Genomic DNA, 26006 nt, shown 5'->3' with positions numbered 1-26006 from the left:
GCTTATGTTGGTGTCTTCATCTAAGAAGATGTAAAAAGTATAAAACACCAGAGCTGGTGAGATCCTGAGGTTTATGTCTATCCTAGAGAGTGTTCATAAGAGTTCCAAAGGTAGGCAGAAGTAAAACAAAAGCCATGGGATAGGGCAAAGGAAGTGGCTAAAAAAAGATCTAAAAATGATCTTCAGAAAATGACCAGTGTTTTGTATCTTTCATAAAGGCAGAACAAGAGAAAAGGAATGAAAAAGAGGCCTGATGTATTTAGATTTGGTTAGGTTAGGTTAGCCTACAAATAAAGATTGCTAAAGGAAAAAAATGGAATCTGTTTCTTTGGATCTAAAACAAATCTATGCAGGTTATGGAAAGCATATCAAACACAGTGGTTACATGGCCTCTGAAAGCCCTCCATAACCCCGGCATTTCACGTTTTTGTTCTCTGTAAGCCAAATTGCCAACACTGTTCTGGGTGATTTGCAGGGTTTGAAGAACTTCTCAGAGACGGGGATCATTTCCTCCCTTAACTCTTTTACTCCTCAAATACCCGGGTAAGAGCTACCAGCCCTCGCTGAGTGCCCTACAGGGTGGCGGGTGCACAGGGTATTGACAGGGGTGTTGGCTCCTGTCCAGCTGAACAGTTCCCCGTCCCCTCCCTGCTGTGGTCTAGGGCAAGTAGCTTAAGCTCACGAAGAGTCACTTTCCTCCTCTTCAACAGAACATTACATGGCAACGCATAGGAAGAAAGGTTTTGAGGTTTCGGATAATGTATATAATCTTGGCACATAATAGGTACTCAAAATGTAGTCACGCTCATTCTGCTATTTGCCAGGGCAAATTAGTAGGTGCCAGAGTTCTAGAACATAACCTGTCCTTATTCGGTCTGTGAGCTGCAGCCTACGGCAAAGGACAGGGACAGGCTGGAGGGTCTTTCCTTAGAAATATGTCTTTTCAGGGGCACCTGGGTGGCTCAGTTGGTTAAGCGTCAACTTCAGCTCAGGTCACGATCTCACGGTTCGGGAGTTCAAGCCCCATGTCGGGCTCTGTGCTGACAGCTCAGAGCCTGGAGCCTGCTTCGGATTCTGTGTCTCCCTCTCTCTTGGCCCCTCCCCCACCCCTGCTCTGTCTCTCAAAAATAAATAAACGTTAAAAAAAGATTTTAGAAAAAGTATTATGTCTCTACAGCCCTCCTCTGGGACCTGGGGTGAGGTCACATTGATGGAGCACACCAGATTTCTTAATGCCAGACAAACATCCAAGAGATCAAAGGATACATGTCTGTCCGAGCAAGTATTGATTTATTACTTTGGGTTGTAGGCATTTGTAAAACAAAAGACATCCAGTGGGAGTCCAAGGAGGCTTACCGACCAGTGCGCACAGTTAGCCAGGTGCACTGGCAATGTGGGATCGGGTCTCTCCATAAAAGCAGACAAGGAGCATCTGTTCAGATAGCAAGAGTGGAGAGGACAACCACACCGGCCCTAAGTCAGGCTCCCTCTGCCTGCCCACTTCTGACTCCAGCTCCCGTCCACCTAAAGCCCAAGTTCAGCAGCAGGGGCTCCCATGGGGCGAGGCGATTCTCCCCTGGCACGTCCCCCGGCCAGCCACCCTGACAGAAAAGGCCGACGGAGACGTCTGCCGGCTCGGCTCTGCCTGACCCTGCCACTGTGGCTTTTCCGCCTCATCTTCCTCTTGCCCTGGGAGCCTGGGGACCACACTCTGGCTCTCTTCTTTGTCCCAGGCCCTCGAAATGTCTTCCTGCTGCTTGTGGGAGAAGCTGGCTTCCTGGAGGGGCCTTTCAGAGATGAGGTCCCGACTGGCCGAGAGGCTGAGGTTGCATTGGACAATTTTCTAGCAGCTTTCTCCGACTGCTCCTTTAGCAAGTCCAAGACTGTCTCTGGGAAACGAACATTTATTTAGTGAGAAACAAAAGTCCTGGAAAGTGGCTCTAAGGGAAACACCACCCAGGGGGGCCAACATGGCGGAGAAGTAGGGGGATCCGTACTTCCCGCATCTGTCAAACAAAGAAGGGCTGAAGCCAAAGGACTTTGAACCCCAGGAGTTTGGGAAGAAAAGAGACTGAGTCTACCAGGGAAACATCCTCCAGGAAACCTACGACTGCATGAGGGTTCTTCAATATACAGTCTTTAGATGGGCACCTAGCTGGTTCAGTGGTAGAGCATGTGACTCTTGATCTCAGGGCTGTAAGTTCAAGCCCCATGTTGGGTATAGAGATTACTTAAAAGCAAAATCTTTAATATATATATAAATTCTTATATTTTTTTAATTCCCTTAACTGGCCTTGATCTAAATATATTACTTTTTTAATAGGGTCACTCCAGTGATTCATGGCTCTGGAATAGTTCCCTTAAGATAGTATGCCTCCTGGGGCACCTGGGTGGCTCAGTCAGTTAAGAGTCCAACTTTGGCTCAGGTCATGATCTCATGGTTCATGAGTTTGAGCCCCACATTGGGCTCTGCGCTGACAGCTCAGAGCCTGGAGCCTGCTTCCGATTCTGTGTCTTCTCTCTCTGCCCCTCCCCTGTTCTCTCTCTCTCTCTCAAAAATAAATAAAAACATCTTAAAAATTAAAAAAAAAAGATAGTATCCCTCCTCTATAAGTCTTTCCAGAATCCCTACTCTACTCACTCTCAGGGTCCCCTCAGTCTCCTGGCCATTATACCAGAACCTCAATGCTATATTTATTTCTTTATTTGCCTACACTACATTTGCCTGAGCTCCTACAGGTCAGGTTCACTGCTGTAGCCCCAGGGATTAGCACGGTGACTGCCGCAAAGTCAATGGTAAGTGAACGATGCCCAGTGAATGACTGATGAGTGGATAGAGGACAACAGGTCTCCTCAGAAGCAGGTGCCACCCGGTATGCATACTCCAGTATACAGAGATGTATAGACTGAGCCACGAGTTACACTCCTCATCCAGAGCAGAAGCCCTCAGTGGGGAACAGACCTCCCACCCTGGGAAGATTGGAGCGTGTTTGCAGAGGGCACTGTGCCTGCATCTCAATGCCAAGGCCTGGGCCTGAGACAAAGACAGACTCACTGGCGAGTGGCCTGAACCGGACCCGCTTACTCCTGGTTTTCACCGGCACTGCCTTGTACTTGCACTTGCCTGGCGGTGCTCGCCTAAAAACAGATAGAAAAAGTGGGGACACAAGATTCTGAAGATGGGACCAGGAAATCAAGGTCACCAGAAGGTATACATTTGCAAGAACTGGATTCAGCTCTCCTTTATCCATGAGGGTGGGGCAGATGTAGGAGAAAATACATGATGAGCTCAGATAGACAGGAGAAAAAACAAGGATATCACAGGACACCATGGGCTCTTGGGACAGAGGGTAGTGAGGGGGTCAGGGGCAAGGGCATGATGACAGATAGAACTGGGTTCAAAACCTGGGGACCATGAGCAAGTAAACCTTGATATGTATCAATTTCCACATCTATAAAATAAAAAAGTAATAGTATCTATCCTCGCAGGGAGATCAAGTACGAGCTGTGTACTTGGCATACCATAAGTGATTGATGTCACTTTTTTTTATTTTTTTAACGTTTATTTATTTTTGAGAAACAACAGATCATGAGTGGGGGAGGGGCAGAGAGAGAGGGAGACAGAATCCAAAGCAGGCTCCAGGCTCCCAGTTGTCAGCACAGAGCCTGACATGGGGCTGGAACTCACTGACCTCAAGATCATGACCTGAGCTGAAGTCGGACACTCAACTGACTGAACCACCCAGGCAGCCCGATAAGTAACTTTTAAAATTATTTTTTTAATTTATTTTGAGAGAGAGATAGAGAGCAAGTTGGGGAGGGGCAGAGAGACAGGGAAAGAGAGAATCCCAAGCAAGCTCCACACTGTCAACACAGAGCCTGATGCAGGGCTCAAACTCACAAACTCAGAGATCATGGCCAAAATCAAGAGTTGGTTGTTGGCTGCTTAACCGACTGAGCCACCCAGAAGCCCTAAAATTATTTTTTAAGGAGATTTAAAAAGAGAAAAAAAGGATACTTGGAACAGTGCCCAGCACATAACAAGTGCCCCACAGATGATGATCATGATGGTGGTGATGGTGAGGGCTCCTATCCCAGGCCCCCTCCGGCTGGCTGTACCTCAGGCAACGTAACTTACCTGAATACCCTCACAGATGGGAAGCTGTGTTGTGGCTTTTTCCCGATCAGTTAGTTAGTCTCTGAGCCAGGTCGGCAAAAGAGCAGAAGTAAACGGTCTTCACCACCAAGTGAATAAATACCGCCAAAAGGGTCAGGTGGACACTAAAGGCACTAAACAACCGGTTTACGACACTTACCTAGGACCTTGAGACCTCCACCAAACCCAGGGGACAGGGCAACAGTACTCACTCAAGGGGTCACAAGTACACACCCAATTGTCAGATGATCCCAGACAGAAGTTTCCAGAAGCATATATAAAAAAAAAAAACAACAAAACACCAGGAGCCATAGGTCTAGACCTGTCATCCCAGAAAGGCTTGAGATCTTCATTTCTAACCACAAAAAGACCATTTCTCAAATATTTCATAAATTCTACAGACACGTTGCCCTACACATTCGTTTGCCCGATCTGCTTTTTATCTACGGCACAGATTTGCTTCATTGATCATTTCTGGTAATTCCTGGGGAGTCAGGACTATTTTTATGATCTGCCATGAAGATAAGGGCTAGTAAGAATGCACCAAAGATGGGCGTTGGGGTGGCTCAGTCGGCTGAGCACCTGACTCTTGACTTTTGGCTCAGGTCACCATCTCGTGGTTCATGGATTCAAGCCCTGCATTGGGCTCTGCGCTGGTGGAGCCTGCTTGGGATTCTCATTCTCTCTCTCTCTCTCTCTCTCTCTCCCCCCCCCAAAATAAATAAATAAAAATAAATAAAACTTTTAAAAAATGCACCTAAGAAGGAAATGAGACCAAATCTCACCTTGATGGGTCAACAAACTTGTAAATAGATCCGTGTGGTAGGTAGGCACTCGGGTAAGAGGTGGCCAGGAAATAGAGCTCCCCTGAGGACACAGAAACACACAATCAGGAACAGGACGTGAGGCAGGGCTGAGACACAGAGCTGGGTGCACAGGAAACCGTCCACAGGGGGTGGAAGCCCTGAAATGGAGTGAGCCCCAGGAAGGGAACCCCAGAATTCTGTCGCTGGGCCTTCACTGGATTGTGAGCTCCCCAAGGAGAAAGTCCTTCTCTGAGTCCTCAAAGACTAGCTGAGAGTGTATCCCAACAGGGGTACATTTCCGTTTACATTCACTGGACCAAAGGTTTCCCCTTATCTCTTGGCTGTCAGAAACTTCACCTTAACCAATTTCCATTTCCTTCCTCATCTATTTACTACTGACAAGGATTCTCTGTGGAACCCCGAAATAGCGATCTCCAGGCTAAGGACCATTTATTAGTCACCTCACACTGCCCCTTCTTGAGTCCACGGGTGCCTCTCCCCACCAGCCCTGCCTCACTTTTCCATTACCACCTTCTTTCCTTGGCCTTTGGGTCCTGCATTTCCCCGGACCCTCCCACTCTTCAGTCTGTCCTCCTGGCCTTCTCCACACCCCCCAGAAATCACCCCTACCCATGGTCTCCTTCACCTCTTTGAGGAGGAGCCCTTGTCCCTCCCATTTCCTCCAGTGTGAACACTCTCCACTCACTGTGACTACCTCACTCTGCCTCTTCTCACGCTTACCTGTGAGGGACAGATAGGATAGGGTTGACGAGAACAACAACGTTGGCGTTGCAGCCACCTGACTGAGTTCTGAGAACACCATTTGCTAGACGTTGTCTTGGGAAAACTCTCAACCTGTGTAACCCTCACGTGACCTATTCATTTGTACAATGGGGCTAATGATCCCCCCACATGATTCTTAGGTATTAAATTAGAAAGCGATGACCAGCCATTACTCCTTACACCGTAATATTTGTGCCACTGCCCTGGATTGCCCTCTCAACTTCATGGAAGTAAATGTCTACTAAACTGCAAACTGGAAAAGCCTAGAACTTTAGAGAGCTCTGAGTTATTTCAACAATGTTCTTCCTTGAATTTGTGGAGGGTGGTGACCAATGTCTGTCTCGTGCCGGATGTGAGGCTTACGGTCTTCACAGAGCACCCCCTACCGCTGCCTAGTGGACTTTGGATTTTGTGTGCTCACGAACTGTTTTATCATCTTGCCCTACAGCCAATTTGCCTCCTCTGATTGGATATCCCGGGCACTTTCCATTAGACAAAAGAGGTGTCTACCAAGGGTCTGCCCCCTTGGGTGCCCTCATGCAGGAGCCCCTCGCAACCACACCTGCTCTGGCTGAAAACCCTACATTGCAGCATATTCTCTACACAATATGTAAATTGTATATCCTAAACATGCCAGAAACTCCCCATCGTATTTTTAGGGGAAAACAGTGCTAGAAGCGAATTTCTGTAATTGTTTTTTGAGTTTATTTTGACAGAGACGGAGAGAGAGAGCGAGAGCACATGCAAGCAGGGGAGAAAAAGAGCAAAAATCCCAAGCAGGCTCCATGCTGTCATCGCAGAACCCAACTCCGGGCTCGATCCCACAGACCATGAGGTCATGACCTGAGCCAAAATCAAGAGTCAGACACTGAACCAACTGATCCATCCAGGTGCCCTCCAACTGACGATTTAAAAAATACATTTTAGGACAGAAAAGAACTATACACACACAAAAACTATAATATGCCACGTAAAACAAAATGCATGTGATGTAATTTATTGCAAGCATTAGTTCTTCGACCAGCCCTCTTGAGAATGCACTTCAGTGACCGACATTCAGAGATCCAGCCCAGGGGGACCCAGCGACGGGGGCGCCCCATGCCCACCCCGCCCTCCATGGTGGCCAGCTGTCAGCTAGAACATCTGGAAAATACCGCCACAGTGGAGGCAGAGCTCTGGTTCAACCAACAACGACGTGTCTACAGCTGGTGACTGATAACAAAATAATGACATACTCAGATCTAAAAAGATGTCCTTCAGCGGGAAAGGCTATGGCATGAGCAGAAAATCTGAATCACTCCGTACAAAAACACAAGAGCAAGCAACTCTGGAAGAAAATAAACTTGCCTTGAAAACAGCCCTCCTGGCTTCAAGGCCGCCTTGGGCAAGTCTGGCTTGGGAACACCCTGGCAAGTCCACTCGAGAAAATTCAGCCAAGGACACTCAGTCTTGTTTGCCAGATGTACCGACTGGTATTCAAACACTGCCTGTTTTTCTCCTGCGAGAAGGTTACAGGCACAGCAAACCAAACCGCCAAAGCCACGGTTTCTGAGGCCTGAAAAGGAGCCAGCCGCAGGAGACAGCAGCCCGGGATGCCAGGGCAGGCCCGCCCCCGGGGCTCTAGCCTCTGGGGAGAGGGAGCTCTGGCCTCGGAGGACTCCAGCCTCGCTGGGGCACCAGCCTCCAGAGGCCCCGCCAGGCCTGTGGCTTTCCCGTCGCCCTCTTTGCACCGAGCACCATCCTGCCGGTCTGTGGTTTCTCTCCTCTTGCGTATGTTTGGACTTCCAATTTGGAACTCACTTTGCTCTATTAAGAATGCTTGAATCCTCTGATATATCCTCTGCCTCTCTAAAATATTCATCTCAGACTATTTCTCATACGCTAGGAAAAGGTCCAGGAGCTGACTAGATTTCTTAGCGTCTTGCTCAAAGGAAAGTCTTGCACGGGCACCGTAGGGCTCAGAGCGGGAAGAAACGCATTACTGAGGAAACCTGCAAAGCTCTGGTTTTCACTCACAGAGAATCCCAGGTCTGGAAGGGGCCCTGGGGGACCACTTTCTTCTCTTCCCTGACTCTGAGCATGGCTAGAGGCAGTGCCCAATACCAGAAAGGTCACAGGCCCTGTTCTCCTCACAAAGTCACATTTTAGCTTTCAAAATGTAACAAAGCATAGGTAAAGCTGAAATTCAAAATCCATTTTCTGATTACAAAATTTGGGGAAATTTAGTAGAGCCGAGTCTCTCTCCGTCTTTGTGTCTCATAGGTGCCTACGCGTCTGGCTTTGCTGATGCCCTTAACAAAGACCTTGTCTGTCTAGCGAATAGCCTCCCACCTAGCTGTTTACCTTTTCCCCAGGTCTCTCAGGAAAGAGATTCTCCCTTGCACGCTCCCAGCAATTACCCCACAGGCTCCTGGCAGGGTCAGCAAAGAGCACAGCCGGCCAGGGCCCCATCACCACAGTCGCTCTCTCCCAGGCAGCAACAGCAGGACAAATATCAGTGTCCACGTGGTGTGCCCCATGGCTGGCCCTGTCCACCTTCCTGTGACTGCAGATTAGAATGAAATCAGGGAGGGGGACATGAATCTCCTTCATGATCAAAAGACCGGAGCGTAAACCTTGATTTGCTCCTCCCGCAGTCGGTGTGGGCCCCAACCAAGAAGGGGTAGGTTCTGTTGCATATTCGGTCTGTTGCCTCACTGGACAAATAGGCTTAATAATTACATCGTGGTGGTGTTGCAATTACTAAGTAACATAAAAAATGTAAAGTGCTTAGGATGATATCCGGTACATTATAAAAGTTGACTCAGTGGTAGTAAAAATAGGGGCACCTGCGTGGCTCAGTCGGTTAAGCATCCAACTTCAGCTCAGGCCATGATCTCACGGTTCGTGAGTTCGAGCCCCGCACCAGGTTCTCTGCTGTCAGCACAGAGCCCGCTTCGGATCTCCTGTCCCCCCCACCCCACCCCCGCCCCCTCCCCGAGCATGCATGTGCGCACTCTCTCTCTCTCTCTTAAAAATGAATAAACAGGGGCGCCTGGGTGGCGCAGTCGGTTAAGCGTCCGACTTCAGCCAGGTCACGATCTCGCGGTCCGTGAGTTCGAGCCCCGCGTCGGGCTCTGGGCTGATGGCTCAGAGCCTGGAGCCTGTTTCCGATTCTGTGTCTCCCTCTCTCTCTGCCCCTCCCCCATTCATGCTCTGTCTCTCTCTGTCCCAAAAATAAATAAACGTTGAAAAAAAAATTTTTAAAAAAAAAAAAAATACATTTTAGGACAGAAAAGAACTATACACACACAAAAACTATAATATGCCACGTAAAACAAAATGCATGTGATGTAATTTATTGCAAGCATTAGTTCTTCGACCAGCCCTCTTGAGAATGCACTTCAGTGACCGACATTCAGAGATCCAGCCCAGGGGGACCCAGCGACGGGGGCGCCCCATGCCCACCCCGCCCTCCATGGTGGCCAGCTGTCAGCTAGAACATCTGGAAAATACCGCCACAGTGGAGGCAGAGCTCTGGTTCAACCAACAACGACGTGTCTACAGCTGGTGACTGATAACAAAATAATGACATACTCAGATCTAAAAAGATGTCCTTCAGCGGGAAAGGCTATGGCATGAGCAGAAAATCTGAATCACTCCGTACAAAAACACAAGAGCAAGCAACTCTGGAAGAAAATAAACTTGCCTTGAAAACAGCCCTCCTGGCTTCAAGGCCGCCTTGGGCAAGTCTGGCTTGGGAACACCCTGGCAAGTCCACTCGAGAAAATTCAGCCAAGGACACTCAGTCTTGTTTGCCAGATGTACCGACTGGTATTCAAACACTGCCTGTTTTTCTCCTGCGAGAAGGTTACAGGCACAGCAAACCAAACCGCCAAAGCCACGGTTTCTGAGGCCTGAAAAGGAGCCAGCCGCAGGAGACAGCAGCCCGGGATGCCAGGGCAGGCCCGCCCCCGGGGCTCTAGCCTCTGGGGAGAGGGAGCTCTGGCCTCGGAGGACTCCAGCCTCGCTGGGGCACCAGCCTCCAGAGGCCCCGCCAGGCCTGTGGCTTTCCCGTCGCCCTCTTTGCACCGAGCACCATCCTGCCGGTCTGTGGTTTCTCTCCTCTTGCGTATGTTTGGACTTCCAATTTGGAACTCACTTTGCTCTATTAAGAATGCTTGAATCCTCTGATATATCCTCTGCCTCTCTAAAATATTCATCTCAGACTATTTCTCATACGCTAGGAAAAGGTCCAGGAGCTGACTAGATTTCTTAGCGTCTTGCTCAAAGGAAAGTCTTGCACGGGCACCGTAGGGCTCAGAGCGGGAAGAAACGCATTACTGAGGAAACCTGCAAAGCTCTGGTTTTCACTCACAGAGAATCCCAGGTCTGGAAGGGGCCCTGGGGGACCACTTTCTTCTCTTCCCTGACTCCGAGCATGGCTAGAGGCAGTGCCCAATACCAGAAAGGTCACAGGCCCTGTTCTCCTCACAAAGTCACATTTTAGCTTTCAAAATGTAACAAAGCATAGGTAAAGCTGAAATTCAAAATCCATTTTCTGATTACAAAATTTGGGGAAATTTAGTAGAGCCGAGTCTCTCTCCGTCTTTGTGTCTCATAGGTGCCTACGCGTCTGGCTTTGCTGATGCCCTTAACAAAGACCTTGTCTGTCTAGCGAATAGCCTCCCACCTAGCTGTTTACCTTTTCCCCAGGTCTCTCAGGAAAGAGATTCTCCCTTGCACGCTCCCAGCAATTACCCCACAGGCTCCTGGCAGGGTCAGCAAAGAGCACAGCCGGCCAGGGCCCCATCACCACAGTCGCTCTCTCCCAGGCAGCAACAGCAGGACAAATATCAGTGTCCACGTGGTCTGCCCCACGGCTGGCCCTGTCCACCTTCCTGTGACTGCAGATTAGAATGAAATCAGGGAGGGGGACATGAATCTCCTTCATGATCAAAAGACCGGAGCATAAACCTTGATTTGCTCCTCCCGCAGTCGGTGTGGGCCCCAACCAAGAAGGGGTAGGTTCTGTTGCATATTCGGTCTGTTGCCTCACTGGACAAATAGGCTTAATAATTACATCGTGGTGGTGTTGCAATTACTAAGTAACATAAAAAATGTAAAGTGCTTAGGATGATATCCGGTACATTATAAAAGTTGACTCAGTGGTAGTAAAAATAGGGGCACCTGCGTGGCTCAGTCGGTTAAGCATCCAACTTCAGCTCAGGCCATGATCTCACGGTTCGTGAGTTCGAGCCCCGCACCAGGTTCTCTGCTGTCAGCACAGAGCCCGCTTCGGATCTCCTGTCCCCCCCACCCCACCCCCGCCCCCTCCCCGAGCATGCATGTGTGCACTCTCTCTCTCTCTCTCTTCAAAATGAATAAACATCTAAAATAAAATAAAATAATTAAAAAAAAATGGTAGTGAAAATAGAAGGGATGGTTGCTACTTAAATGAAAATAATAGTAACCGTAGTAATAATTATTATAATAAATGTTTAGCTCACAATGCCCGTGATGATTTAAGTTCCAGTAAGCAGAAACAGAATAACCCTGTATATTTTTACCTGCTTCATCTTCAGCAAAAGAGATGATAAATTTGCTGTAGGTGCTGATCAGCCCTGGGAAGGCACAGGATTCAGTGCTGCCCAGGCAAATGTCCCGTTTCTTCCATTTCTTGGTTTTCCTATCTTCCTGCAAAGCCATAAGTCGACTAGATGAAAAATAAAACCTTTATTATAGGAATCCATATTTTCACCCTGCAGATATTTTTCCTCCTGGAAACAAAGAATCTCTGAGTACTAGCACTGAGTCACCCATAGGAGATCAACACCTAGCCTCTCCCAAGAATCAAAAAGCTATTTTGAGATACCTTGGTCACCTGCTTGTGCTAGATGGAGAAGCTCATCTTCTATTATAGGAGGAGTCTGGTGCTCAGTAAAGGCTGCATTACTACAAAAGACTAATGTAATTTCTATTAGTTTGCAACCTTTGGCTAGTTGCTCAACTAGCTAAGCCTCAGTTCCCTTATCTGTAAAATGGGGAATGGTAATAGAATTTACTACGGACAAAAGTTGCAAAGGTTAAGTAAGATAATATACATGAATATCTCCCCAGTGAGCTGGGCATACAGTAAGTGCTCAAAACTTGTAGCTATTTTCATTGTTATTATGTCTATGGAGTAGCAGGTAGATACTTTAATATCCCTCTATCATCTATTTGACCTAAAAGCAGGGTTTTTTAAAAAAGGAATATGGGTATATCAGGGTTTCACATTAAACATTTTATGGAAACAAGACATGTTCAACCCCAGGTGATTCTGGTGCATATGCTTCGACTAAGAATCACTGAATATCAACCAAGTGATATGTAAGCAGACGGAGTTGTGGGGAAAACATAAAGAACAATTAAATCCCAGAGATCTAACAAGTGATGATAACAGAACTAACCAATTACTAACTCTACCCAACCTCTGGAACCAAGAATTGCAGTATGACAATATTACCATCCTTCCTAATGAAGATGGGGGTAACAAGGACCAGATTTACCCTCTCATCTTAAACAGTCAAAAACCTAGACAAAATAGAATGACAATTTTTTAAGTTTATTTATTTATTTTGAGAGAGAGACCAGAGGAGGGGCAGAGAGAGGGGGAAAGAAAGAGAATCCCAAGCAGACTCCACACTGTCAGTGCAGAGCCCGACATGGGGCTCAAACCCACAAACTGTGAGACCAAGACCTGAGCTAAAATCAAGAATCGGACACTTAGCCAACTGAGCCACCCACGTGACCCCTAGAATGACAGTTTTTAAAAGACCCTGGAGGGGCACCTGACTGACTCATTCAGTAGAACATGTGACTCTTGATCTCAGGGTCATGAGTTCAAGCCCCACATTGGGCATGGAGCTTACTTTAAATAAATAACTAAATATAAAAGACATTGGAGATCAGACAACAAAGGGCTATGTTCCCTATGAGATGGGAAATAAACAAGGTAAACCCTAAAATTGTCCCAGTCTACTACCTTGAAAAAGTTTCCAGCTTGAGGAAGGAAAACACAAGCAAAGCCAGCAGACTCCTTGAGTTGAAAAGACAGGAAGTTGAAAAGAGTCCAGGAAGACCTATATAGGAAGAGTATGCGGGACAGATATCGGAGAAAAGAGGGAAGCACAGAGAATAGGCTCCCGAGATCTGCAAAGTGTCCCCCTCAAGTATTCATCAGTGTACTTAACAGCACATACATATGAGGAAACTACTTAAATCAGGGGGGAAAATTAGAAAGAAAAGCACCTGGCTCTTACTCAGGGTCAGGCACAGTGTAAGTATAATTCACAGGGCACTGAAAAGAGTTTGTAGGAAAATCCTGCCTCAATATTAAGGAATAGATAGTTCCAGAATAAGCACCACATTGGTTCTACATAACAAATATTAACAGCAAGACTTGAAAGGATCAAACTATTTCCAAGTAACTAAACTGTGTCCCAGAACAAAGCTTAAGAATATTTATGGACATACAAAAAATATTCAGCACCCACAATGTTAAATTTACAATGTCTGGCATCCAATAAAAAATTACTAGGCGGGTAAAGAAGGAGGAAAATACAAACCATAATAAAGAGAAAAATCAATCAAAAATGACAAAGAATTGCCACAAATGTTAACATTAGCAGAGAAAAACATTAAAACAGTGGTTTTTACTATGATTCCATATATTCAAAAAGTTGGTAGAGGCATGAGAGAGACACAAAACACCCAAATCAAGTTTCTAGAGGTAAAAAATTCCATCAGTGCAAACACTGGATGGAATGAATGGCAGATTAGACATTGCAGAAGAAAAGATTCATGAACTGAAGACATAGCAATAGGAATTATCCAAAATTAAACACAAAAAGGAATAAAATTTCAACACGTATAGATCATCAGTGAGCTGTGAGAAAACTTTAAGCAGCCTAATATACACATAATTTGAGAAAAAAATGAGAAGAAAAAACAGGGTGGGGAAACAGAAAAAATATTTGAAATAATTATAACCAAAAATTTTCCAGATTTGATGTAAGCTATAAATTCACAAATCCAAGAAGTTCAACCAAATCGAAGCACAAGAAGAAAACTACATGAACACATATCATAATGAAATTGCACAAAACCAGTGATAAAGAGAAAATCTTAAAAGGAGCCAGAGAAAACATGGCAGATTAAATATGGAGGAACAAATTTAAGGATGACAGCAGATTTCTCATTGGAATTAAGACAAAGCAGAAGATAATGAACAATACTTTTAAAGAATTCAAGAAGGGCTTCTGGATGGCTCAGGCATCCCACTCTTGAAGTCAGCTCAGGTCCTGATCTCATGTTCATGGGTTTGAGCCCCACATCTTCACTGAGAGTACAGAGCCTGCTTGGGATTCTCTCTCTCTTCCTCTCTCTCTGCCCCTCCCCTGCTCACTCTCTCTCTCTCTCTCTCAAAATAAATAATCTTAAAAAAAAAAAAGAATTAAAGAAAAAAATAGGTCAACATAGACTTCTATACCTAGCAAAAATATCTTTCAAAAACAAAGGGGAAAAAAGACACCAAAAGCAGAAAGGATTCATCACCACTGGACTCATTTTTCAAAAGATGTTAAAGGAAGTTCTTCCAGCATTAAAAAAAAAAAAAATTACATCTAATGGAAATATACAGAAAGGAATGAAGAGTATTGGGAATGGTAACTATATTTGTTTCTTGCCACCACTGTCATACATTACCACTACTTGGCTTAAAATAACCCACATTTATTCTCTTACAGTTTTGGAAGCCAAAATCCTGAACTGGGTTCCACAGGGGCAAAATCAAGGTGCTGGAGGCTCTAAAGGAGAATCCATTTCCTTGCCTTTTCCAGCTTCCAAAAGCTGTCCTCATGTCTTGACTCACAGTCTCATCATACCACTTCTGTTGTTAACACTGACTTCTATCTCTTCTATCTTCAAATTTCTGTCTACCTCCTTCTTCTAATGATATCTGTGATTACATTTAGGACCCACCTAGATAATCCAGAGTAATCTCCCAAATCATAGACAGTTTGTTTGTGACCACAATCAAACTAAATTATAAATCAAACAGCAGAAAGATCTCAGGAACTCTTCAGATATTTGGAAATAAATAACACACTTCAAACTAACTTGTAAGAAAATAAGCCAAGGGGAAATTAGAAAATATATTTAACTGAATGAAAATGAAAACACAATATATTGAAATTTATGAGATGCCATTAAAGGGGAAATTTGTAGCACTAAACATACGTGTTAGAAAAGATTATAGTGTCAAGTCAGTGACCTCAGTTTCCATCCCGAAGTGGTATAATGTTATTTGAGTGTGGACTTGGATTAGTTGTAAATGTATATTGCAAACTCTATGCAACCACTGAAAAAGGAAAAAAAAAAAACTATGAGTGATGTGCTATGACAGTGGAGAAACGGAATTATGTAGAATGCTCAGTTAAATCCACAAAAGGTAGAAAAAGAGTGAAAAGACAAAAAATAGGAACAAAGAACAAGGGCAACAAATAGAAAGCGGTAATAATTATGGTAGATACTAATCCAACTAAATCCATAACCACTTTGGTTTCTTTTTTTTTTAATGTTTATTTACTTTTTTTGAGAGAGAGAGAGGGACAGAGTGCAAGTAGAGGAGAGGCAGAGAGAGAGGGAGACACAGAATCTGAAGCAGGCTCCAGGCTCTGAGCTGTCAGCACAGAGCTCGACCTCACGAACTGTGAGATTGTGACCTGAGCTGAAGTCGGACGCCTAACCGACTGAGCCACCCAGAAGCCCCACCACTTTGAATATTAATGGTCCAAATGCACCAATTAGAAGACAGAAGAAATAATAAACAAACAAACAAATAACAGAGATCACCCGAGTGGATCAAAAACCAAGACCTGACTATACGTTGTCTATAAGAAAACATTAGGCCTGGACAGCTTCACTTGGAAGAAACATGTAAGGAAGAAATAATACCTCTCTTTCACAAACTCATCCAGACAACTGAAGAGGAGGAGACACTCTCCAAATCATTCTATTAAAGCTGGCGTTACCCTGATGCCAAAATCTGGCAAAGAAATTCCAAGAAAGAAAAACTATAGCTCACTATCCCTTCATGAACACAGATGCAAAATTTTCAAACAACGGGCTAGCACGTCAAATCCAACAATGTGCTGAAAGGATAATACATCATGACCAAGTCGTGTTTCTTCCAGAAATGCAAGGGTGCTTCAATGATTTAAAAAAATTCATCAATGCAATCCATTATGTTAATAGCTAAAAATGAGAAAACCACATGATATTCTCGCTAGATGCAAAGATGCATTTGGCAAAACACAACACCCATACCTAATACAAACTCTCAGTGAACTAAGAACGGACGGGAAACTTCCCCATCTGATAGAGGACATGTATAAACACCTTCAACTGACATCATACTCATTGGTGAAAATGGAATGCTTCCCCCACTTCTATCCAATGTTGTACTGAAGGTGTAAGACGAAGCAATAAGTCAATAATAAAAGGCTTTCGATTCAGGAAAAGAAAAGTATCTACATTCATAGGCAAAATGATCTTCTACATAGAAAATCCAATAGAACCTACACACACACACACACACACACACACATTATATATATAACAAATAGATAATAAATATAAAATAAATATACAGTAAAAAACTGGAAAAGCCAAAAATAGGAGAATAGATGATTAATTTGTGGTATATTCATGCAATTGAATATCACAAAGCAATGAAGGGGAAAAACTACTGATACATGTGACAACAGTGATGAATTTCACCGATATTCTTGAATGACAGAAGCCATACATGTACAAAAAAGAATACATATATATGATTCCACGTGTATTAAGTTCCAGAAGCAAAATTAATGTGTGATGGGAGTGGTTATCTCTGACTGATGTGCTTCTGTGTGTGTGTGAGTGTCAAGGAGAAAGGGGTGGTACTGACAGGCAATAGACAAAAAGGAAATTTCTAGAATGATGGAAACGTTCGGCATCTTGACATAGCTACAAGCGCATAGATTGTAAAACTTTATCCAACTGTGCTCTTAGAGATTGCATCTTACCATATGTAACTTAAATCCCAATAAAAATGTTAAAATTTAAAGAAACGAAAGGAGGGGTGCCTGGGTGGCTCAGTCGGTTGCGCGTCCGACTTCAGCTCAGGTCATGATCTCACGGTCTGTGAGTTCAAGCCCCGCATCAGGCTCTGTGCTAACAGCTCGGAGCCTGGAGCCTGCCTCAGATTCTGTGTCTCCCTCTCTCTCTGCCCCTCCCCTGCTCATGCTCTGTCTCAAAAATAAGTAAAAATATTAAAAAAAAAAAAAGGAGATATTAATCCTTTCTTACCCACTCATGAAGTCCCCAAAGATGTAGAGGCCATTGAGATTTGGGGATTCACACCCACGGTAGACATATCCTCCGGTGACTGACTTCCCCACTGCATGGCCATAAGCATAGATGGGCAGAATGTCATCTGTCCAGGAACAAAGACAACGTCGTGGCTGACACTTGATAACTTCGAGGAATAAGTTGGGGCTTTCTAATAAGTTGCCTGACTGAGTGGAGAACACTTTATCTCTTGGTCTTTGGTAAGGCCAAGAGAATCACATTTATTTTTCTCAACAGACCAGCCACGAGATTGGTGAGCTTCCCATGTGACTGGTCTCTGCATGCAGAGAGGAAGCCGAAAATTCCCCCACCTATGAGGCAGTGATCAGGTAATCAACACACCTAAGTTTATCCCCTAGGTTGACATGGCAGATACTCAGGTTTAAGGATTTGAAAAACTTGTCTGTAAAGGGTCTGTAAGACTCCTTTGTAACCTAGAGGGACAAAAAAAGATTAAACACTGGTGAAGCACACCTTGATTATTGATGTTTAGGGATTGTATATGGAATATAGCACCTGAATGTATCTGGAAGGTCATTTCAGTGGGCTATTCCAATTGGGAAATAAATTAAAAACATACAGCCACCAATTTGCCTCTGTGAGTGGTTCTCAAGATAGTATGCCTGAGAATCATGTGGGTAATTTATTTAAAATCTCGATTCCCAGGTCAATCCCGCTCCTTCAATCCACCCAAGATTCAAATGCGTTAGGTTAACAAACATCCAACATGCTCCTGGCCAACACTACATCCTGCAAGACAGAAACAAAGGCATCTGAATGACCCCCCCCTGGTACAGCACATTCTCAGGTTCTATTCCCCCACCTCCACGTCCAACCCCCTCAATTCATTCAAGAAATCACCCACAAGCTTCTCACCCAAAGAGGCATTGTGACAAAGTTTTCGGTCATAACATTCAAACCCTTCCTTTGCCCTCCAGCCATAGTTTCCGCCTTTCACAATGAGGTCAACTTCTTCAAACCTATTCTGTCCCACGTCCCCACAGAACATCCGGCCTCGGCCCCGGCGTGTGATGGGGTCCCCTTGGTCCACGGCACAGCGCCACATGTTTCGGATCCCGTAGGCATAGACAGCAGGGTGGGCCCCTGGCTCAGCAACAAACGGATTGTCGCGGGGGACTCGATACCGCCTGCCATCAGAGCCTGCCCCGTTCACGTCGATCCTTAACACTTTCCCCAGCAGGGAACTTCTGAAAGAAAGAGGGCCGGGAAATAGGCGCAGATTAAGTACCCGGAAACCGGACTGCTGATCATCTGCTGGTATTATTTGTAATGTGTTTGAAGAATCTCCATAGTTTTCCACAGTTAGCTGCACTATTTTCCATTCCCAACAACAGTATGCAAAGTTTTCCACGTCTTCAGCAACACCTGCTGTCTTTTGGAAGGGCGGGGGTAATAGTCATCTGGTGGTTTTGATTTGCATTTCCCTGATGATTTGTGACATTGAGCATCTTTTCAAATACCAGCCGAACATTTGTTTACAAGAGGAGAAAGTTCTAGAGATCTGATGTACAACATTGTCCCTACAATTAACAATATTGTATTTACACTTAAAACAATTTTTAGGGGTGTCTGGGTGGCTCAGTTGGCTAGGCGTCTGACTTCAGCTTGGGTCATATTTCACGGTTCATGACTTTGAGCCTAACATCAGGCTCTCTGCTGTCAGTGTGGAACCCACTTCAGATCGCTGTTCCCTGCTCCCTCTGTCCCTCCCCTGCTCATTCTCTCTCTCTCTCAATAATAAACATTAAAAAAATAAAATAAAAATTTTCGTTACAGTTAAAATCTTTTAAGAGGGTAGATTTTGTATTAAGTGTTCAAACTTTCAAACTAAATAAAATAATAAAATAGAAAATAAGGTAAAATAAAATGGCACAGGGCCAGAGATCACCCGGGGGTACCTACTGATAGTTGATGCCAAACAACTGCTAGGAGTCACATGGGGAGACATGATTTTATATACACACATATTATATGTGTATGTGCATGAACTGATTATATGTGTGTATACACACACACACACACACACACATATATACATATATATATACAGTCATGTCTATATGATATATGTGTATATGCAAAATGTTAAGACTTGACAGGTTTGGGCTCACAGAGAACTACTAGGCAAAAGTTTGATGTGACCCTGGCCCATGCAACCCAGAGCAAGCAAGCTGTAGTTTCCATTTTTAAAATGTTTTCGATGGAATGGTTTCTCTCAGGTTTGGTTTAACACTATGGATTTTTTTTTAAGTTTATTTATTTAGAAATAGAGACAGTGCCAGTGGGGGAGGGGCAGAGAGAGAGGGAGGGAGAGAATCCCAAGCAGGCTCCACACTGCCAGCACCGAGCCCGATGTGGGGCTCGAACCCACGAAGTCGTGAGATCATGACAGTGGGGCCAAAATCAAGAGTCAGACGCCTAACTGACTGAGCCACCCAGGTGCCCCTGAATTTTTTTTTTAAGATGAAACCTTCACGAATTTGCACTCATCCTTGCCCAGGCGCCATGCTAACCTTCTCTATAGTTCAATGTATGTGCTGCCGACATGGGCACTAATAGCATGAATTCCTAAAAGGGGCTGTTCTGTTCTTCCTCATATAGCACTGTGGTCATAGAAAGAGCTTTTAGAGTGGCTCTGAGGGCAACTGTGGTCTCTGGGACTCCGTTTCCACATTTGTAAAGCAGGGAAAAGAAACACTAGCTTGCAGTGTGGTTAAAATGTAAGGGTTAAGGGAGGTATCTTGCATGGAGCATGTAAGGCAATTCCCCACACGCGGTAAAGGCATTTGACAGATGTTAGCTCTTGATTCTTAGAACTTTAATATTTTATTAGTAGGGATAATGGGACTCAAGTACTCGCTGGTGCAAAGGATCACATGACTTTTATCTAGGGCAGCAGGACCCTCATTCGGCTCTCTTGCACCAGATGGTTGGAGTATAAATTCTGGTTCTGCCACTTACTTGCTGTGCGGCCTTGGACAAGCTACTTTACTCCTCTCTGCCTCTATTTTCTGGGCTGTGACATGACTATCATAATACCTGCACTTCATAGGAACCATCCATCCCGTAAGTATTTCTGAAGTGACCCCCACTCCAGGCACTCTTCTAGGTGATGGGGATACATCAATTAACAAAATAGATAAAAATTCCTGCCCTTGTGGGATGTTAGAATTACATTCTTTTTTTTTTTTTAATGTTTATTTATTTTTGAAAGAGAGAGAGGAACAGAGAGTGCAAGCAGGGGAGGGGCAGAGTGAGAGGGGGACAGAGGATCCAAAGTGGGCTCTGTGCTGAGAGCAGAGAACCCGATGTGGGGCTCAAGCCCCCAAAACGCGAGATCATGACCTGCGCCGAATTCGGATGCTCAACCAAGCCACCCAGGTGCCCCTGGAATTATGTTCTTAAATACACACAAGGTATTCAGAACAGTACCTGACACACAGTAAGTATTATGTGTGTCGAATATATATATGAAACATTCTGAACTCGTCTCTGCATAGCATTCTGAGAGTTACATTCTGAGTGCATCCGTAATATTCCTTACCACAAAGCACGTGTGCCTGAAATTTATAGGACAGAAAACCAATTCTTCCTCCCACTTGCCTCAACAGAGGGGGTTACATCTTGCAGTAGGTGATTTGGATGAGACCCTCTGTAGACTCCATCTCAGCAAAAACGTACCAAGGGCTCACCCTAAAGGGGATGGGGGGACAGATCCAACCAGCTTACTTGTTCTGAGCATTTCCAAACTTGCCAAAGGGATCCCCGGCCTGCCCTCCATCCCCGGTGAAGATGTACAGGTAGCCGTCCACACCGAAAAGAAGTTGTCCACCGTTATGATTTGACGCTGGTTCTTCTATCTCCAAGATGACTCTGGAAGGAGAAGAAACCATGCATGAGGCTTTGATACAAACTGAAACTACATCCTCTTGAGAGACCGAGAAATGGCTGGTCCCATCCAGCCAAGACCTGCTTCAGAGTTTCCAATGATCACAAAGCTTGGAGCTCGGAGACACTGGAAGGAGACACTGACTCTGGAAGGAGAAGAAACCATGCATGAGGCTTTGATACAAACTGAAACTGCATCCTCTTGAGAGACCGAGAAATGACTGGTCCCATCCAGCCAAGACCTGCTTCATAGTTTCCAATGATCACAAAGCTTGGAGCTCTGAGACACCCCTTGTTTCCCAGTATGACTCCTTCATGGATCATTCTTCTTTCAGATCGTGATTTCATGAGCTGTGGACACAGCCAGGGTAACAATCACTCTTTTGGGGGGCTCGGCCTTCCTCTCTGCTCTACCAGAACTCTTAACCCCTTCCTTTGCACAGCCCAGCAGGGATTAATCAATCAGTTCTCCAAACTCTTTTCGATCCCCCAACCTGGCTATATGGGAAAAGAGAGAGAAGGCAGAAAGGAAAGAAGGACAAAAGGCAGAGTGGTAGAGTGGAAAGACCATGAGCTTGGAGTCAGAATTAAGTGCTTTATCTGATTGGGCATCGATAGATCTATGGCCTTGTGCCACAGCTTCCTGTGAGGGTAGTTCCCACGTTCAAGCTAAAGGGCCTGGAATCCAATGGCCACACAATAATCAGAGGCCACTATTACGTTTAATATATTGACTTGATCTATAATCATTTCTCAAGCCCTTGTGGCTGCTGGCCATTGCTTACAATTCTGTAAAAACAAGCAAGCATGGTTCTGATTAGGTAACTCTAAGGGATGGCCATACGCCACAAAGACCCTCGACTCAGAAGCCTAACTTGTCTGTCCTTGTTATTCAACAATGACTCCTTTGTCAACATTAGAAGCTAGTGGCTCTGAAACCAGAAACTTTTCCCTCTATAGCCTCAGAGGACAGACTGGCATTATTTTGGGACACAGCCCAAAGTTGCCCATTCTCATGGGCACATCTCACCTTTCTGATTTGGGGTCGGCTTTGTTGGGATCAGCCCGAGAAACCTTCATCTCACTGATCCGGATCTTTTCTACCTTCTTCTTGCCCAGACATGAATAATAGATGTAGAATCTGCGGTTGCGGCGGTATCTGGGATGGAAAGCCAATCCCAAGAATCCTCTCTCATCCCCTACCCACGGAGTAGTCAGTACGATGTTCTTGAGGTCCAAAAACGGTTGTTCCAGGCGACTCCCGTCAGGCAGATAGACCCATACCACCCCCACCTGCTCGGCCACAAAGAAGCGACGGGTGCCGTCCCCCGCGTGGACCATGGAGACGGGGTTCCTCAGCCCGTTGGCCACCTCAGTCAGGCAGAGCTGGAGGCAGCCCCGGCCGTCCTCAGCCACCACCCCCAAGTTGCGGTTGAGATGGTCATTCCTCAAGACGTTAGGGAAGCAGTAGTCCTTGTCGGGAAGGTTGAGGAGGTGACAGAAGTGGGCACTATCCTTTTCCCGTGTCTCCCGGAGGCGGCGGTCATTGGTCAGTAGGGAGATGGCAGAGTGGCAGTTCGAGTGGAAGGCAGAGCAGTAGTCGGAGCAGAGGCCGGGAAGGTTCCGGAGGGGCGTCTGAGGGTTCTCCGCATCGTAGAGATGGGCTGCATAGGGTGAGCACTCCTGGAAAGAAACAGAAGCCCAGCTGGTAGTCGGACTGGCCACAGTGGGGCTGGTCCCAATTTGTGAGCAAGCAGAAGGAAAACAGTCTAGGACAGAATCCGGATTCTGGAGTTTCTATTACCAGCTACTAGTAAAGCCCTTTCCTGGGGCCACATGTTCTAGCCAGTTAGTGCTTCTGGAAGGCAAAAAGAGGGGGAAATATTTCTCGCCCGCTGTACTGTCTTTAGCATTTTAACTTAGTTCTTGACCCTGAAAGTTTTAGTAAGTGGTGGTCTTTTTTTAAAGAGTACCAAACTTCTTGGAGCCTGGGTGGCTCAGTGGGTTAAGCGGCCGACTTCGGCTCAGGTCATGATCTTGCAGTCTGTGAGTTCGAGCCCCGTGTTGGGCTCTGTGCTGACAGCTCAGAGCCTGGAGCCTGTTTCAGATTCTGTGTCTCCCTCTCTCTCTGACCCTCCCCCGTTCATGCTCTGTCTCTCTCTGTCTCAAAAATAAATAAAACATTAAAAAAAAAATTAAAAATAAATAAATAAAGAGTACCAAATTTTCCATCTTTCCCTTTAGTATAAATGCTGTATCTGCAAGGTTTTATGTCTTTATCCAAATCTGAAGCAATGTAGCAGAAGTTTCACATTTGTTAATCTGGGTGTTGGTTTTCTGTGCTTTCCTGTGTGGCTGAAATACTTTACAGCTAAAAATGAAATTACCAAAATGGACACACGATGTTATCACTCCCAGAAATTAGGCATCTAGCAATTTCTTCACTTATTTATTAAAAGTCTTGGGGCGCCTGGGTGGCTCAGTCGGTTGGGCGTCCGATTTGGGATCAGGTCAGGATCTCACAGTTTGTGGGTTCGAGCCCCGCGTCAGGCTCTGTGCTGACAGCTCAGAGTCTGGGGCCTGATTCGGCTTGTCTCTCTCTCTCTCTCTGCCCCTCCCCCCTCAAAAATGAAAACATTTTTAAAAATTAAAAAAAAAATCTTTAAGTGCTGGGTCGCCTGGGTGGCTCAGTCAGTTGAGCATCCAACTCTTGATTTTAGCTCAGGTCATGATCCCAGGGTTGTGGGCTGGAGCCCCAAGTCGGTCTCTCAGCTCTCGGCCCAGAGCCTGCTTGGGATCCTCTGTCTCTCTCTCTCTCTGCTGCTCACAGACTCTCTCAAAAATAAATAAGCATTTAAAAAATTAATAAATCAGGATGAGAGAGCAGTGAACAGAGCGGGCTGTGAGCCGCTCACCAAGGGACAGTCATGCAGAAATTTAGAGTCTGCACAGCTGCTTCTACTAAGTTATCTCAGGATATGGTTTCTCTATTAAGGAAAATAAGGCCCAGGAAGAGGTCCCCTGGAAGTCTGACACTGCTCTGGGCACTGGGGACAGGGAACAAGAAGCACGGAGGCTTGTTCTAAAGGAACCTCCACCTGCCCCAGGGCAGGAAACCATTAAGGAAATGGCTTGTGCTGCTGTGACTCTGCCTCTGGCAAATATGATCAAAAGGGCAGGAGACTCGGAGCCTCAGCCTCTAGATTTGTGCCCCCAGCCCTGTGTCTGACCTTAAACAAGTTCTTTAAAACTCCGGACTCCTCCAGGCGCCTGGGTGGCTCAGTCTGTTAAGCTTCTGATTCTTGATCTCTGCTTAGGTCATGGTCTCATGGTTGGTGAGTTCCAGACTGCTTGGGATTCTCTCTCTCTCTCTCCCTCTCTCTTCCCCTACCCCACTCGTGCTCTCTCTTTCTCTCTCTCAAAATAAGTAAACTTAAAAAAAACAACAACACATTAAAAAACCCTCCTGTCTCCTTACCAGTACAATGGGGGTCAGAACAACTTCCCGCAGAAGCCTTTGCTGGGCATACACCGTGTGTGCGGAAAGAGGAGGGGCTGGGGAATTGTAATAAATAGACTCACGTAGGTTATTCTGATTCCTCTAACGCCTAAAACAGGAGAGCTGCTGAATTTGGCTTTCTGAGACTTCACCCAATAGGGAAAGTGGGAGGATGGGGAGGGGAGGGTGGAGACATCCTTACCAGGGGGTCTCTTGGAAATGAATAGTCTTAGTGTGGCTCCTAAGAGCCCGGCTTCTGCCCCAAACGGCTGGAGTTAAATTCTCCTGGAAACGGCGGAGGGGTGGTGCCTGAGGTCGGAGACTGCAGCCCTGGGCGATGCCACCCAGGCTGGCTGCTGTGTCCCCAGCACGGGAGTTGGGGCAGCCGGTGCGCCCGGGAATGGTAACAGAGGGAGAGCCTGTACCTGCGCCGACATCGCCCGGGAGGGTGTCAGATGTCAGGTCTGCAGGGGGGCTTCCTGCCCCTTTGCCCCCAGCGCATTATTACAGCCCCCACCCCCGCACCTTTCATCTGCTCTCCAGTGCGACTGTCCCCTGCACCCCGAGCACCTCTCTCCAGGGTCGGTGCGTGCTGCCTGCACCGGCAGGGGGGGATGCCCGCCAGGGACGTGCACTCTGGCCCCCGGAGAGCCCGGAGAAGGACTCTGTGAGTCCTCGCCTCCCGGTTCCACGATGCTGGGGAGGGCCCCCCACCACCCCACATCGCCACCTCCATCATCACCCCGAGGCCCCCTGGCACAAAGGACCCAGATGAGGACCCCAGCAGGTGCCTCCACTCCCTCCACCTCCCCCCTCCTCCCCGTAACCACCACCTGTGCGTGCTGTGCCCCGCTCCCCGAGCAGCGCGGAGGGACCCAGACAACGCAGCCCTGAGAGCTCCATGAGGGACACCCACCTCCTCCTCCTGTGTGACAAACCATGAGGGCCAGCAGACCCCAGGGGAGACTCTTGGAGCCCACCCCAGCACCCCCTGGCCTCAGTGCACCCACGCAGAGAGGCAGATGTCAGGTGCCCACGGGGCCCTCCACCCAGGACCCATGCCACCAAGCCCAGCACCCCGCACTTCGCTAAGCCTCCCCCACTCACTGCGCTGAGGGGTTAGGCTCAGGCCCACCTGGCAGAGGATGTCCTTAATATAGCCACCACACAGCTCGTGGCCCTTGAGGTCAAGGTAATCCATGATGACCCTGTACCGGGCAGCAAGGCGGTGGTCCTTCTGCTGGTCACAGCAGCCGAAGGACTCATAGTCTGAGCAAAATTCGAGGTGCAGCAGGGGCTGGAAGGGGGGCCCGTAGTCCAGGCACTGGGGGTGTCCCTGCAGCAAGCCCACCTGGCCCAACAAGAATGTGAGGCAGAGGTGGAAAATGCCAGAAGAGGTGGGGAGGCTGGGGGCCCGGGCAAGAGATGTCCTCAGCAT

At 46.5% G+C, this 26006-nt stretch overlaps 1 protein-coding gene across 1 annotated transcript; it reads right to left on the bottom strand.

Annotated features, from left to right (window-relative positions):
• Window positions 1-1278: 1278 nt before the first annotated feature.
• HHIPL2 (HHIP like 2) lies at window positions 1279-26006 on the bottom strand. Its single transcript, XM_047076544.1, has 9 exons — window positions 25704-26006; window positions 22100-22752; window positions 20911-21054; window positions 18037-18368; window positions 17119-17245; window positions 11295-11440; window positions 4942-5023; window positions 3056-3138; window positions 1279-1889 (listed from the first exon to the last, which is right to left on the bottom strand). Exons 1-9 carry the CDS (start codon window positions 26004-26006, stop codon window positions 1525-1527), a joined length of 2235 nt encoding a protein of 744 aa, XP_046932500.1. The 3' UTR covers window positions 1279-1524.

The sequence above is a fragment of the Lynx rufus genome, unplaced genomic scaffold, assembly GCF_022079265.1.
Source record: "Lynx rufus isolate CCGP_SWC_20201006 ecotype Redwood Valley unplaced genomic scaffold, mLynRuf1.p SCAF_15, whole genome shotgun sequence".
Taxonomy (NCBI): Eukaryota; Metazoa; Chordata; class Mammalia; order Carnivora; family Felidae; genus Lynx; species Lynx rufus.
Note: the sequence above shows the minus strand (reverse complement) of the source record. Positions and strands in the feature narration are given on the sequence as shown.